The following is a 16,892-nucleotide window of genomic DNA, read 5'->3' on the forward strand; positions in this document are numbered from 1 at the left end:
ACGGGTTAGGCAAAAGGTGTGCGTTTGACTTTGTACTGTCGCATCAATGGCCCTTCGCTCATTTTCAGCTTCTGTTCAATTTTCATACTGCCGTACTAACGGAACTATCCACCTACCCTCTTCTAAAGATCATTCTCTAGCTAATAAATTATCACACTAAAGCTTCATATTAGCATTTCCAACCAACTCTTAAGTTCAACTGTTACATTGACAATGTCATCAAGAAAATTGACAAGAAGTATGGAATTCTATGTCAATGGAAAATTGCCACTAAATTACAGCTTCACAAATCTATAATCTCTCCTCAACTAGACTTTTGCCCATCCATTTTATTTCTGTCCAATGCAACACAAATATCGAGATTACAGCGCTTGCAGAATAAAATAATGCGTTTGACTTTGAGATGTAATAGATTCACTTCCTCAACTTTGATGCTAGACGCCTTACAATGGTTGTCGGTGAAGCAAGGAATTGTATATTTGACTATGGTGTTCATTTTTAAAGTAGTTAACGGTTTGCTGCCGCGATATTTGTGTGATCCAATTTGAAAGAGGAAGTGACTTTCATAGATATAATACTAGAAACGCGGATGAACACCACATTTCTTGACTTGTCTTGACTAGACACATTAAACGTGCAACAACATTAGCATAATTTAAAAGACATTGCATTTCACACGTTAAAACTGTCGTTTGAACAGTTATCCAGTTATTTTTTTTATGAATTGATAAATTATGTATCTTGACAAAGTTATCTATAATGGATTATTTTGTATGGATAGCTGTCATAATGACTTTTTTTTAAATAATTATTGTATTTTTTGTTTGCTACGATTGTGATGATGGATTTTTAATAGTTGATTTAATAGGAGTAGTTAATTAAAAAAAACTTGTCTACAAAGGTTTGAGCCTCGCGCGTGTATTACGGATATAGAGGATTGAATTTAAAATTTGATTAAAAAAAATGCAATTTTGAAGCTTATTTGGAAGATACCTTGAGTTAGTAGTAAGTTTTCTGGCAAATGTTGGGGGTTCGTGAGCATTCCTGACATTGCTGAAAATTATGATAGCATCAGATTGTGGGGTTGCTAGTGTAATAGGATGCTTTGTTGATTGTTCATTAACTCTTGATTGTTTGTAATACTTATGAATATTTTAGGTGGGCAAAAAGGCGAACGCCTGAGCTTTTTCACATATATATCGTTGTGAAGCAACTGCAAACTCTAGAGGGAATTTATGTCTGTAACTGTAACCAGTCCGATGTTGTTTGCATCTTAAAGATAAATCGTCCAGCTCAAACCTTTGTAAGGGTAAGAGGTGGGACCATCATCATCATCATCATAGAAGGAAGTTTATTTTGAGATTTGCTTTCTCCATAGCAGCAGCAGGAATAAAACATCCATCTTGTGTGTACTTTTTTTGTCCTGTTTGCTATAAATTTTCCATTTTTCCGACCAAACATTTTACAGGACTCTAGCAAGAATCCACCATGAGTGCACCACTTTTAGCTCAGTTGGCGCTTATGTTCGTAAATGGATTCCAGGAAAAATGTGTTCGACACAAAAATATATTCGTGGCTACAGTGTTCTCCATCACACTCCATCACGCACTCATCTAACCGTTGAAGTTTTTGGGTTTAATTTGGTCGCTTCCCGTTTGGACACATTTATTATTCATCGCGAGTACCTTAATTCCATGGAGGGTTGAAATCTGTTTTCTGCCATATTAAGCACAACACTCACATGACTACGTGGTCTTATGTAATAAATGTTATTTGTTAACTGCAGCTGGAGCTTGTGCTTTGTGTAGGAATAGGAATTTGAGCGGGGTTCTCTCTGATTATATTCTTTAGTATGACTATGATTGCCCTGAAAAGAACCTTTTGGTATGAATTTTAGTTGGGACATGTGCAGAAATTTAACTCTTTTGGAAAATCTTGGTGGCCCTGAAAAGGGCCGATGGTAGTACAGGCTTAAAGCCTTTGGAACATAATGATGACGTATAGGCAGCTGGATCAGCAAATCGGACCGGACAATCCCATATTCTTCGGTGCAATGATTGGGCACTCGCAAGAGTCTCGGCCCGCCTGCTACTGAATAAGGGTGGAACTGGTGTCTGCGACAGGTTGGAAGGCCGCAGCAAAGGAAACCTCAACCCTGCTACGATGAAGGAGCACTCGGAAGTGTCTCGGCGTGGCTGCTGCTGGACATGGGTTGACTAGGTGGCTGCGACGGATTGGAAGAACGCAGTGATGGATACCTCAACGACGAATGGGCACTTGGAAGAGTCTCGGCCTGGCTACTGCTGGACACGGGTTGACCAGGTGGTTGTAAAGGCGCAGTGAAGGATACCTCAACTTCGCTACAAGAAATGGACACTCAGAAGAGTCTCGGCCCGGTTGCTTCAGGATAAGAAGCTTGGTTGCATCCTCTAACACTGCTGCTTTTCTTGCGGTCACCGTAGAAAATATTTGTCCTTTTGCGGTCACAATTGCAGACAATGTTAGTAAGTATTGTCATTAGAAACAGGTGGTTTCTAGCTTCGAATTTCTGAACCATCAATCATATTTTGAGGTAAATCGAGTTACTCGGAAAAATTGATCCAACTCTGAGTAGTTCTGTCCTCTCTCTTGAAGATAAATTGGTGGCCCTGAAAAGGGCCGTTTGTATAAATTCAATCAGCGATTCAACCGGTTCAGATGTGGCAGGTGAGCAGAAATGAGCTCTCTGGCAAGTTTGGCTGGTCTTCTGCTTCTGGTCGTACACGAAAGCCTTTATTAGAGCAGCAATTTGCTGCTTGCAATTGCAGGAACTAGAATTGACAAGATCACGGCATCCTCTCGAATGGCGAGTCATAGTTGTAGTCTTCAAAATTTTGAGGATAATAATGACGATGAAATGTGATGCGATTCAATAAATAATACGGCACTGAACATCGAACGAAAAACTAAATGCTAACGACACCACCAAATGGGAGGAGCTCCGGTCAGCTACTGAATGGACGAAAGCAATAATTATGGGCATATCAGCTGAAGTTCCTCGTATTTTACGGTTTTGTCGCTTGTCAATCAGACATGAAAAAATAATCATTTTTCGAAAGATAGCAAATCATGCCCCACCAATTTTGGGTATTTTATCATGCACTTCATCTGCGGTGCCTTTTTTCTCTGAATTATGCGTTGTATAGACACAGCCGGTAGAATATCAGTGTCCACCCAGCTAAAGCTCCTCCCCTTTTAGTTTTTCTCGTTAAACTCCTTCTCCCAACAAGTTGGTTAATCTTAGCCTATAGCAGATAGACGCTTAACACTTTTTTTTTTTAGATTTATGGTTAAAATTATGTCACGTCATGGTTCTTCTTTATGCCTGTTCAGATAAATTATTACTTTTTTTTTATTTTCTCTACTGTGCTGAATTAAACGAATAGAAATAAGAAGGGATATCGGTTACGCGCTCAAATAATTGAGAGTTTGTTAAATATGTAATGGAATAGCTCGAAAAAACCTTTACGATTAATTACTAATCAAATAATGTAGGGAAACTGTTATGCGTCCCTAGAAAATAGTGTGATTACATGTTTTTGGTGGTCCTTCGAAAATTTCGAACAGCAGAACTGCAATCAGCAAGTGTAACCCAAGAACCAAAAGCGGCGCGATGCTAGTTTTCATTGCTATGACGACGACTGAATTTAGCAGAGGGGGGAAAGTCAATTCTCATCATCGATTTCCTCTTTTGATGACCATGGCTTCACTAACCGAATTTGGTTTATCGATCGTCATTCGGTTTGGACGCGTCTTTTAATCGTTCCTAGCCACGTGCGTTCTGTGCTTTGCTTTTGCGGACGTTTTGTTCTCGCTGTATTAATTTCACGCGATAGCTGTTGGTTCCGTTCATTTCAATATGAATTGTGAAATTTGTACATTTGACTCTTCCGTTGATTCGCTGATGTGGAAATGTAGTAATGAAATAAATCAACTGAACCAGCTCTCGCTCGACAAGTTGCGGCAAGTTGTACCATGAGCTCTAACTTTGTGCTGAAACTCAATATTCTTGACGAGCTGATGTCACTGTCAGCAAATATAGCCTCAACACGGAGCGCTGCACCTTTGCCTTCGCCATCTGACTCGTGCTCCAGTTTGAAGGTGAAACTAAACAATTTTAGCAACAACATCTAACAATGATCGAAACAATTAACCGTAATAGTTTCCAGTGAAATAAATCGCAGTAACTCCAACCACACTAACTACCACACTAACTACCACAACAACTACAAAAACGATCATAGTAATGTTCACTTCGTTAGTCAGAATAGAAACAACCTACTGCCACCTGAGCGAGAGCTTCTTGCCTCAGCGAAAGATCGGTTTTCCAGTCCGCCGCCGGCTAACTATCGACCCACAATGCAATTCCACCGAAATCGTAAACTCCTACCCGGCGTGCGATGTATATCCACGTACCTTCCAAGTTTGGTTACAAGATTTCAACTCTGGAGAGCATTTTGTGCGGTTCTGAATATGGCGATGAGTGCAGAATGTTACGCCCTATTTGCACACGCCCGAAGATCGGAGGCGAATGCCATTTCGACTTGTTTCGTCTACTAACGAATCTCTGATGACAGTGTTTGGGAAGCAAAAATGCTACATCGACATGTTTACGCCAACACGATTCTCTGATGACTGTGTTGGGGAAGCAGCATATGCATGTTCGCAATTGGTGGATTTGTTAGTTATTTCGATGCTTTTGGACAATGCTAAACATTTACCGCTTATCAATAGTTCAATCAAAGCGTAGAAATATTTCTGATCGATTGGTAACAAAATTATTGAAATTGGTCCAGGGGCAACTGAGTTATCAACGTTCAACATCTTTCATTATTTCGTTACATGTTCCATTTTCGGTTTTCACAAAGTGTACCCCCATATAGAAATCACAGACGTAGTCTTACGTAAAAAAAAAACAGAATGTTTCTGCTAAAGATGACTTCTGAAAGTATTTACCTTTCCAAATGCATCTGTTTGCATGTAATATGCAAATGGTCCTGGATAGCAGTACGTGATCGACGTGACACAGCGAGTCATACGGGAGAAAGAATGGATAGATGAGTGACCACTACTTTCAATACTTACGGCATGTTCAGTGAACGTTCTACCACTACAAATGTTGATCTGATAAGGAGAGTGAGAAGGGCGATGGACACCCGACACCAATGAACACCCAGCAGGTCATCGAATCCTCATCGTAGCTACAACAGATCAGTGCTACTACTATTCTCATCGATGACGGTCGAAGATCGAGGAAAGTTAAACATCACTATGTGATTTTGTATTGCCTTAATTTTAAGTAAAACTACTATTTAATAAATGTGCTAGTTGAGTGGTCTAAGTTCAGTGTGAATAAATGATTATGTGCTAGTGTTAAGTGTTTAAACGGTGTTTTTCTGCATGAAGCTGCATTAGAGCTAAAATGGCTCCGAACATTGATTATGAAGTGAACCGCCATTATTTACACTGGGCTCAGCAAATCATCAACAAACGGATAAAATCGATAGGCGATATTAGTGATTCCCGTAAGTCCATTAAACCCGTTGAAGCAACATCTGGTCCTTCGAACCGGATGGTCGTCGATCCGATTTCGACCACCCGGAGAAACTACGGCAAATTGCACCATCGCCATTCCTGCATGTACATCTGAATAGAGGATATCGCCATCATACTTACCACCCGTTCGCCATCATCCGGCGTTCCATTGTGGAGGAAGCTGCTGATCAAATTCAATACAAGGTATTGAAATTTGATTGAATAGGTGGGTGGTATTCCAATCACTTTATGTTTTTATCGCATGTCTACCGGGTCTTTACGTTGCTTGCATGTTCATATCGTCGACGAGATCTTCCTATGATCCACAACTACGGCTGTGTGAACCTCCGGCCGGCATCCCCGGAGTGATTCGTCGAGATTGAAGTCCTTCATGGATCGCAGTGACCTATCGTTGTGCAAGCAAGTAGCCATTGCCCTTTGGAACAGCACCATTGGCATCGAGAAGCCATACTTCACACTACCATTTTGGTGAGATGTAGCAGCTAGTTCTGTGTGTTTTACTGCTCTGTTGGTCTACGCGGACACAGACACGTGGACGATTCGAGAAAATTATAACCCTGCGACGTCACCACCCTTGTTGGTCCTGGGTTCATCCAACGACGCAGAGTAGTTCGTGAGAAGGAGCATTTCAACAAATACAAGGCAAATAATTACCTTCTAGAAGGTAATTACCGCTCCATTCCGTTATTTTCTTTTTGTCTGGGCTACCTGGTCTCAATTATAGATTTGGATTCGTCAACCAACCAACATGTCCGCCGCTGAAAGGAAACTACGACTCCTGAAGACGAGACGTCGCAGTATCCTGACATCTTTCTCACTCAAGCAGCGCCGGTGGTGTAGTGGTAAGCGTGATTACCTCTCACCCCAGCAGGCCTGGGTTCAATCCCAGTCGGCGCCGCCGGGATGTTCTGAGGCATAACATCTCTGATCACGCCTTCCTTCGGAAGGGAAGTAAAGCCGTTGGTCCCCGGTTCATGAGTTGATGAGTCAATAGGTAGGGTCCAGGTGTGGGAGCTGCCCTCCTGGCGTTGGTAGCATTGGTGCTCAGCACGGAAAACAAGATCGACGGAAAACAAACCGAAGAAAAAAAAAAAAAATCTTTCTCACTCATCAAGAATTTCGTCGGATCTTACCAGTCGGAGAGAGACAGAGCCGAGGTACCCGTACGCTTGGAAGCGGTCGTGTCGCTGTGGACTGAGTTTAATAAGGTACAATTAGATTTAGAGACTTGTGACGAGTCCTCTGATGCTGTAGAACAATACCTCAAAGAAAGAGCCGAATTTGAAACACACTTCTACAAAGTTAAGGGTTTTCTTCTACAACACTGCCATATCCCTGCTGTGAATACGCCCACTTCCGTCCTCCACACTCAGAGCCATAGTTCGAATCATGTAAAGCTGCCCGACGTTAAGCTACCGGTGTTTACTGGCAATTATGAAAGCTGGCTTAACTTTCATGACTTGTTCGCATCGCTTGTCCACTCTTCGTCGGAACTTTCCAGCATTCAAAAATTTTATTACCTTCGGTCGTCACTAGCTGGGGAAGCACTTAAGTTGATCCAAACTATACCGATTAGCGGCATTAATTATCCCGTTGCATGGAATTTACTGATCGAGCATTTCCAAAACCCGAAGGTTCTAAAGCGCAATTATGTTCAAGCATAGTTCGATTTTCCGGTCATACGTCGAGAGTCCTCTGCTGAGCTGCATTCATTGGTCGAGCAGTTTGAAGCGAACGTTAGAGTGCTGAAGCAGCTTGGAGAGAGCACCGAACATTGAGATATACTGCTGATCCATTTCCTCACAAGCCGACTTGATCCTGTGACTCGACGTGATTGGGAAGAATATTCTGCCACTCGTGACAACGTTGCCTTCAAGGATCTCACGGACTTCATCCAACGTAGAGTCAACGTCCTGCTGTAAGTGTCCTCCAAGCAAGCTGCTCCTCCACAACATCAGCCACTTCGCAAACCACCGAACCCTCGTGTTGGTAGCCACGGAGACTTCCAGGAGAATCGTCGAAAGTGTTTCTTCTGCCCGGAAGAACATCCAATCTACCAGTGCAACATCTTTAGTCGCATGCCGGTTGAGGAGAAGGAGAAACTCATCATGCAACATCAGCTGTGTCGCAACTGTTTTCGAAAAGGTCACATGGCACGTGACTGTCCGTCGGAGAATTGTTGCAGAAAGTGCAGATCCCGTCATCACACTCAATTGTGCACCAACACATCGAACGCTGGAAGGTCATCAAACGCTGCAGCAGCAACAACGAACAATAATCGAAATTCGAACACTTCCGCTACTCCTCCTCAAGATCCGCAAGCGTCATCCTCGTCCTCGCAAACTCCGGCTACTATGAATGCTGCACATTTGAGAGTGAAGAGCTGTAACTCACAATTGTCTTCGAGATCCAAGGTTCTTCTAGCCACTGCCGTGGTGATTGTCGTCGACGATGTAGGGAAGGAACATATCGCACGAGCTCTACTGGATTCTGGGAGCGAATGTTGCTTCGCCACTACACAGTTATCTCAGGCGATGACTGTTACACGAAGGAGAGTCGATGTGCCGATAGCTGGAATCGGAAAGTCCTCTGTTAATGTGAAACACCAATTTCGAGCCGTCATCAAATCCCGAAATTCGAATTACTTTACCTGCGTCGATTTGCTTATTCTGCCCAAGGTCACTATTGATCTGCCATCGGTCAACTTGGACATCGATCATTGGAGCATTCCTGCCAATATTGATCTTGCCGATCCTGGCTTTTTCAAAACGAGCACTATCGATATCGTGTTGGGGGCAGAAATATTCTTCGATCTACTCTCCGTTCCAGGACGCATTTCGCTTGGAGATTCTCTTCCGTCGCTCACCAACTCGGTATTTGGGTGGGTGGTATCAGGAAAAACTTCACAGGGCTATCCAGAAACGTCAGTTCGCTGCAATGTTGCAACGATAGCCGAATTACACAACGACATGGAGAAGTTCTGGAAAATTGAAGAAGACCCATCTGCTACGAATTACTCCCCGAACGAAACTGCCTGCGAAGAGTTCTTTCAGCGTACTGTTGCACGTGATTCGTCGGGTCGATACATGGTGAGACTCCCTTTCAAGGAAAATGTAACTCAGTGGTTGGGTGACAACAAGAAATCGGCTCTGCATCGTTTTCGCTTGTTGGAGAATCGGCTGTCTCGTAATGCTTCGATCGCTCAGCAGTATCGGGATTTCATGGCACCACTCAGTGACTTCGGAGAGAGCTCCATCCGAAGTACTATTTACCACATCATCCAGTGATTAAAGAGAGCAGCACGACCACGAAGCTACGCGTTGTTTTCGATGCGTCTAGCAAGACGAGCTCGGGAATTTCACTCAACGACGCTCTTCTTGTCGGTCCGGTCGTACAGGACGATTTGCGATCGATTGTTATGCGTTCCCGAACCCACTTAATCGCAGACGCCGAAAAAAATGTATCGCCAAGTATTACACTTCATCGACGACTATGCATACCTTTGCATCTTCTGGCGATCATCTCCGGACCAACCACTACAAACTTTCGTTCTCAAGACCGTCACGTATGATACTGCATCGGCTCCTTATTTGGCGACACGTGTCCTAAAGCAGCTAGCTAGTGACGAGGCCGATAATTTCCCAATAGCAGCAACGGTCGTCGAGAAGGATTTTTATATCGATGACTTATTTTCTGGAGCACCAACCGTAGCAGAGGCAATCAAGCTTCGGGAGCAACTCGACGCCATGCTTTCCCGGGGAGGCTTCCAGCTAAGAAAATGGGCATCAAACTGTGAGACCGTTCTAAAGGGCATCCCGCATGAAAACCGTGCTCTTCAGCATTCCATTGATCTCGATCGTGATCAAACGATCAAAACGCTCGGTTTGCACTGGGAACCAGCATTTTGGATTTTGGATTTGATAAAGAGTCACAAATTAGTTATATTTTGTTTAAAATCTAATACTGCTTCTTGATTCCAAATTCGTCGTACGAGTTTCAATTTCGTCCAAACATATTGAAACATCATTGGATTTATGCTTCGGTAAATGGATGAAGGTGGAAAAACTGGACTCGCTAGGGGTGTTTCTTTTGTTTTTTTTTTGTGAAGAATGACTGTAAATGACTGTTAAAATTATGCGTTTTTATAGACTTGTAAGCTCCAAGCTCCACCATTGTGAAGTAAGTGTTTGAACAGTGTTGGAAAAATATAAAAAATCAAATCTCACAAAATGCCTAAGACTACGCTTGTTTTTCGTAGACAAAAATCAACAGGCAAGCAACTGCGGATGATATTATAAACTACAATATCGTAGCAACAAATATCAAGCTAACAAAACTCACCAGCTGCAATTCTAACTAGACCGTGCTGAGTTTGAGTTTCATTATTTTTTCTTTACATCCGAATGCGACCCGAAGCTACCGCCACTGTTGGCAGCAGAAGCGTCGTGTCTGCCATCGGTCAAAAGTAAAGAGAGAAAGCAAACTATACTTTCTCTTTCCAAGAATACGATGTGCAAAGGAATCATTTCTGTGTCGAGTCAACTCTCAGCTGCATTTTCATATGGTGTGAATAGTCTCGCAATATCAAATGAACTTGTAAATTCAATATCAAGCATGATGTTTTGTTCCAATATCACGCGTGATATTGAGTGCGTATGAAAGCGGAAAAATATAACTTATGGCAAGTTTTGCTATAAAGGGCGAACACGAAATTATTGCGACACCGAAAATGTCATGCCAATTTTCTTATAATGTTTAGAATCAAACCAAAATTTTAGGGTAGTTTTATACATATATTTACTTCAAAAATCAAAAGAAAAGTTAATCGATGGAGCCTTGAGTGTAAAATTGAACGCATTTTCGCTTGATGCCTTCCATCAAAGTCTTTACAGTGTCATCCGGTACCAGTTTCTCAGTTTTTTTTTCCATTTTCTTAACATGTCCTTCTCGTCTTTGACTGTCTTCTTGCTCTTCCGAAGTTCCCGCTTCATTATTGCCCAGTACTGCTCCACCGGGCGCAGCTCCGGACAGTTTGGTGGATTCATGTCCTTTGGAACAAAATGGACAGAATTGGCCTCATACCACTCCAGGACACTTTTAGAATAGTGGCATGATGCCAAATCTGGCCAAAATAGCGGAGCTTCGTCGTGCTACTGCAAGAACGGCAAAAGGCGCTTCTCGAGGCACTCAGATTTGTAGATCTCGCCATTTACTGTGCCCTTTGTCACGAAAGGCTCACTCCTCAGTCCGCAAGAGCAGATGGCCTGCCAAATGAGATATTTGGAGGCGAACTTCGACATTTTCTTCTTCTTAAATTTGTCGTCCACATCGAACTTGCTCTTGCCGGTGAAAAACTCCAACCCCGGAATTTGCTTAAAATCGGCTTTTATATACGTTTCGTCGTCCATCACACAGCAGCCATATTTTGTCAGCATCTTCTCGTAGAGCTTCCGTGCCCGAGTTTTAGCCGTCGATTGTTGCCGCTCATCGCGGTTTGGGAAGTTCTGTACCTTGTATGTATGTAGTTCACCTCTCTTCTTTGCATTCTGGACGTAGCACTGCGACATGCCGATCTTTTTAGCCAAATCACGGCTTGAGACGTTGGGATTTGCGTTAATCATCCGCTTCACCTTTCCCTCCGTCTTTTTGTTCTCCGGTCCCGGCTTTCTTCCAGCTCCTTTGCCGTGGTCCAACGTCAACCGCTCCTGGAACCGCTTCAACACTCTGGAGACGGTTGAATGGTGAATGTTCAACATTTTTCCCAACTGCCGGTGCGACAGGTCAGGAAATTCCAGGTGTTTGGAAAGAATTTGTTCTCTCAACTCGCGTTGGTTCACCTCCATTTTCGTTGAATTGAAAAACACGACTTCGAGTTTGACAGCATGTACACATCAATGAGAAAGTGTGCAAAATTTGGTTGATTTTTACCCAATGGTAAAAAAAGTTATGCCCTGTTGAATGTGTCGCAATAATTTCGTGTTCGCCCTTTAAGAAATGCTCCTCGTGTTTATTAGCGAAATTCACATCAAATATTGATTAATTGCGTAGGAAATCAGTTTGACACGGCATTTATGACCAGCATACGACTTCCGGTCGTATTAAACAGGTCAAAAACTGTCCAAATCCACCCATAATTTTTGTTTGTTTTAAATTTCTTTATTGAAAAATAGTGAACTTTTCGTGAACATTAACGGCAAAGAACTCACCAACGCTGGGAGACCGTGAGCTCTTGCCCACCTGTCATAAAACCATCTCGGTGTTTGACACTAAAGCAAACCCCACACGTATCAATATATTAACGCGATGGGGAATTATTGCCATTAATATTGATGATGTGAATACAGAAATATTGTCAATACCGATGTATTGACGTCAATATTGAATGTATTGACAATACAATTATTGTCAATAAAAGCAATCGTGTAAGGTTCACATAAGACCAGTCAATTTCGCTTTCATAGATTCACAATCAATAATATTATGATTCATGAGCGATCACTCAAAGTGAGCGCTCACTAATTATAAAATCGCTGATTGTGACGCTCTGAAAGTGAAATTGACAGGTCTTTTTTGCAATACAGATACTTCACAACTTCTTCTTGTAAATTACTAGTTCAAAATATCATCATAACATCTAATGATTTCATAATTTCGAAAACCATTGCTTATATCCAAGCGAGTAGGAATAACCCTGAGTCCCTATGTAGCTTTCCCGAATGGTTTGTCATTTGCAATCATCCAAAGATAGAGGAAATGGATTTAATGTCGGCCTAAATGCCCCTAGTTTGGGCCCATATATAATTTCAGCAATCGACTAAATTTTCAATAGCGACCATAAATAGTAGTACCATCCATAGCGACCATAAACAGTAGTACCATCTCAATGACGCGTTCTTCTAGATAAAATTGATAAATAGCAGTTTTATAGCGATGGGCCCAATCTTAGAATCATAGCCCAACATTAGAGCCATTTCCCCTACGTGTTGTTTTGCTCGTCATGAAGCCATCTCTGTAACGTGACTAAATGTCGTTATGCCTTTGAATGTGTGACCTTTGCTTCACCTGACTCATCCAAATAGGCCAAAAAAGGCAGAGACGGGGTGACATCTATCCAATCAAGTTTCCCGTTCGCGCGATCCCTTGACTGGACGCGTTCCTGGAAGGAGCAAGGATTTCCTTTGTTGCGAACCGTTTTCCACATCACCGGTGAAAAGCTGTCAGATTCATTGATAATATGTTTTTCTCTTCATGCATTGTAGATTTTTCATTTATCTTAAGGAATTTCATCACATCGAAGGACGAGCGTTCGCCAGGTTGAGGAATCTACGGACCCTGTACATAGCACATGCCCCCAAGCTGCAGTTCCTGGAGTCGAACGTTTTTGAGGGCATTTCCACCAAACTGAAGTCATTGTGAGTATTAATTGTTTTCAATTTGGCAGAAAGTTGTTTCGTTCTGTCCTCTACAGTGTTCAACAGTTTTGCGACAAATCGTTGCATATTGTATCACCGTTAGTTAGACCTAAGCGTTTATAAACGAACCACCTGCCATTCAGCCAATGGACAGCAAGACGTGCAGATTTGCAATAATGCCAATGGTGGGTGGTTTTTATTCGAATAAGAAAATCCCTATGGGAGAGTCCATTAAATGTGTTACGGGAAAATGATGAAAAATCAACCTCCTCATGGCATGTGTTTCCCAAACCTAATACATTGTATGCTACTGGTTTAAAAATTCCTTGGAGCAATGAATGGATGTTCCCATTGTCCCCTTGTAAAAAGTACAATGAAGATATCAATATCCCCTGGCTGCTGTAGATGCTTCTGATGCAGTCACCTGTTGGAAAAATTTAATTAATTACGACTGTGAAACCTCATTCGAAGAAGCGGAAATGATTCTCTGGCAAAGAAGTACGTGATGTTGTAGAAATCAAATTAATTCCAAGATTAACAGCAAGAGCTTTTCAGCAAATCCAAGCAACATTCCTTATGCCACGTGGTTGTGGTTTAAGTCCCACCCTCCCCCTGTGTGGACCATTATCCCTACAAATATTTAATAAAAAAAAAATTGTATGGACCGTGGACACATGCCGAACCCTCCAAATTTTCAAACGGTGTTAAGGTGATTCCTTGTAGAGTGCACAAATGGCCGCCACGTAGGCTATACATGCACTTCCACTTCGAATTTTCAATTACGCGATTCTCGGAAATCGGTGCCCCATTTCACCTGAAATTGCTACTTCATTTATGCTGCAGTGCAGGAAACGAGAAGTAACAATTTGAATGTTGCACGTGTCGCAGAAGCTGAAATTTGTGCACTTAATGTTTCGAAGTAGTTCCGGGAATAAGGATGTCACGGCGATTCACCTTAATGCGGTTACTTTCATCCCATAAACTTCCCGTTTCAAGTTGCTTGATTTAATCAGAGCAATTCGAGTTGCGGAAGCCTTCCATGAAAAAAATGTATGAATTTTTGATGCCACTTATCATTTAACATTCCCATATTTGTCGTATAAGCTGTTTAAATGAGACTAAAGGGCGAACACGAAATTATTGCGACACCGAAAATGTCATGCCAATTTTCTTAGAATCAAACCAAAATTTTAGGGTAGTTTTATACATATATTTACTTCAAAAATCAAAAGAAAAGTTAATCGATGGAGCCTTGAGTGTAAAATTGAACGCATTTTCGCTTGATGCCCTCCATCAAAGTCTTTACAGTGTCATCCGGTACCAGTTTCTCAGTTTTTCCATTTTCTTAACATGTCCTTCTCGTCTTTGACTGTCTTCTTGCTCTTCCGAAGTTCCCGCTTCATTATTGCCCAGTACTGCTCCACCGGGCGCAGCTCCGGACAGTTTGGCGGATTCATGTCCTTTGGAACAAAATGGACAGAATTGGCCTCATACCACTCCAGGACACTTTTAGAATAGTGGCATAATGCCAAATCTGGCCAAAATAGCGGAGCTTCGTCGTGCTGCTGCAAGAACGGCAAAAGGCGCTTCTCGAGGCACTCAGATTTGTAGATCTCGCCATTTACTGTGCCCTTTGTCACGAAAGGCTCACTCCTCAGTCCGCAAGAGCAGATGGCCTGCAAAATGAGATATTTGGAGGTGAACTTCGACATTTTCTTCTTCTTAAATTTGTCGTCCACATCGAACTTGCTCTTGCCGGTGAAAAACTCCAACCCCGGAATTTGCTTAAAATCGGCTTTTATATACGTTTCGTCGTCCATCACACAGCAGCCATATTTTGTCAGCATCTTCTCGTAGAGCTTCCGTGCCCGAGTTTTAGCCGTCGATTGTTGCCGCTCATCGCGGTTTGGGAAGTTCTGTACCTTGTATGTATGTAGTCCAGCTCTCTTCTTTGCATTCTGGACGTAGCTCTGCGACATGCCGATCTTTTAAGCCAAATCACGGCTTGAGACGTTGGGATTTGCTTTAATCATCCGCTTCACCTTTCCCTCCGTCTTTTTGTTCTCCGGTCCCGGTTTTCTTCCAGCTCCTTTGCCGTGGTCCAACGTCAACCGCTCCTGGAACCGCTTCAACACTCTGGAGACGGTTGAATGGTGAATGTTCAACATTTTTCCCAACTGCCGGTGCGACAGGTCAGGAAATTCCAGGTGTTTGGAAAGAATTTGTTCTCTCAACTCGCGTTGGTTCACCTCCATTTTCGTTGAATCGAAAACCACGTCTTCGTGACAGCATGTACACAATACACATCAATGAGAAAGTGTGCAAAATTTGGTTGATTTTTACCCAATGGTAAAAAAGTTATGCCCTGTTGAATGTGTCACAATAATTTCGTGTTCGCCCTTTAAGCATGAAGCTATCTTTCTCCTGCGCCCTAAATTTTCTTCTTTCTTCGGTTTCCCTATCATCGCTGCATTGTTGCTGTGTCAACCAACCCCTTCAATGAGATCCAGTTCTTGAAACTGCCGAAAACATCTGCAGAGCTGCTGCTCCTAAACGTATTTAAGCTCCAACCATGTAGCATTTAATGCGGCAAGGTGGAATCAAATTTAATGCCCTCAAAATTATTCGTAACTTCCTGCAATTAAAAATTGATTTATTGGTTTTCAAATTGACGAGCACAATCTACGAGAATCATGCTTTTATAAAGTTATCAAGAAATCTGTCCCTATTTGCCGCGGCACGAAATATACCAAGCTTAATCGTAGAGGAAAAGCAGGAGCTGTTAAATCAGTACCAGAGCACCAGAGAAATTTGGCTTCACTCGAATTGTTCGCTGATGAACGGCGTTGCAGTCCTGTGCTGTTGTTAACTGACATAATACCAAGCCATCGAAGCTTCCTCAAAGTACCAAGGCTGCAAAATGCGTGTCGATTCATAGTTGACATGGCTGGTTCTCAGCAATGAGATGACCAATCGTTATGATTCAGCCACAAATCGAAAGATATGGCTATCTAATTTTATTTTGAATAGATAAAAACCCAATTGGACCTGTAGTTGGCCAGCCAGAACGGAAAAACCCGGAAAAGTTCGGAACAGACAAGGAACCGATTGGAGTTTTGGGTGGCCAATCGGTCCTGAAAGTAGACCTAGAGATCCGTGATTTTTTCCTTAATTGCATACAATCATGAGCGTAGAGGAAATATACCATCACCATATCGATTTTGCAACCAAGTGGCCAGAAAACGGACCTCTGGATATCCGGAATCACCGAGAAATTAGTCAAATCCTGAAAGTAGACCTAGAGATACGCGATTTTTTCTAACTTACATATAATCATTAGCAAAGAGGAAATATGACATCAACATATCGATTCTGCTACCGGGTGGCCAGAATACGGTCCTCTGGATATCCGAAATCACCTTGAAAATGGTCAATTCTTAAAAGTAGACCTACACGCAAACCAAAAATTTATTACAATGAATGTTAGTTCCATTTCCTATCATCCTCTGTTCATGAACATCGCAGCGAATGTTAGGAGCTGACCTTGCAGGCGATGTAATGGTTTTTTGCCTTTTTTAGTTCGTGTTCTGGCTGTGCTTTCACCTACACAAGCAAGCATTTGCCTTGATTTTTATGTATAACATGGTAGAACGACGCACACACTTGCCTCGAATCTCTCCATCAGAAAAAAGCATACGAAGTCAAGTGTGAGAGGAAATGAGCGCTTGCTGTTTGCTTTTAGGCTATCCATATTCAGAAGCATGGAGAGAGCAGTGGAGAAAGCACCGGTCTGAAAATCGCAACGTTCATTGTTCGAGTCCAGTCGGCAACCTTCTTCCAATTTTTTTCGACATAATTAATTTCACTCACTAATACACTCCACAT

At 42.3% G+C, this 16,892-nt stretch overlaps 1 protein-coding gene across 1 annotated transcript in view; it reads left to right on the forward strand.

The window, feature by feature from the left end:
* Nucleotides 1–16,892, forward strand: part of LOC135698746 (lutropin-choriogonadotropic hormone receptor-like) — a 129,799-nt gene that overhangs the window by 19,808 nt on the left and 93,099 nt on the right. The window contains exon 2 of the mRNA XM_065218870.1: nucleotides 12,855–13,007. Coding sequence (XP_065074942.1) covers nucleotides 12,855–13,007 — 153 coding nt within the window. The remainder of the gene's footprint in view (nucleotides 1–12,854; nucleotides 13,008–16,892) is intronic.

Source organism: Ochlerotatus camptorhynchus, unplaced genomic scaffold (genome assembly GCF_037179485.1).
Source record: "Ochlerotatus camptorhynchus isolate MF236.1 unplaced genomic scaffold, CSIRO-AGI_Acam_v1.1 ptg000094l, whole genome shotgun sequence".
Taxonomy (NCBI): Eukaryota; Metazoa; Arthropoda; class Insecta; order Diptera; family Culicidae; genus Ochlerotatus; species Ochlerotatus camptorhynchus.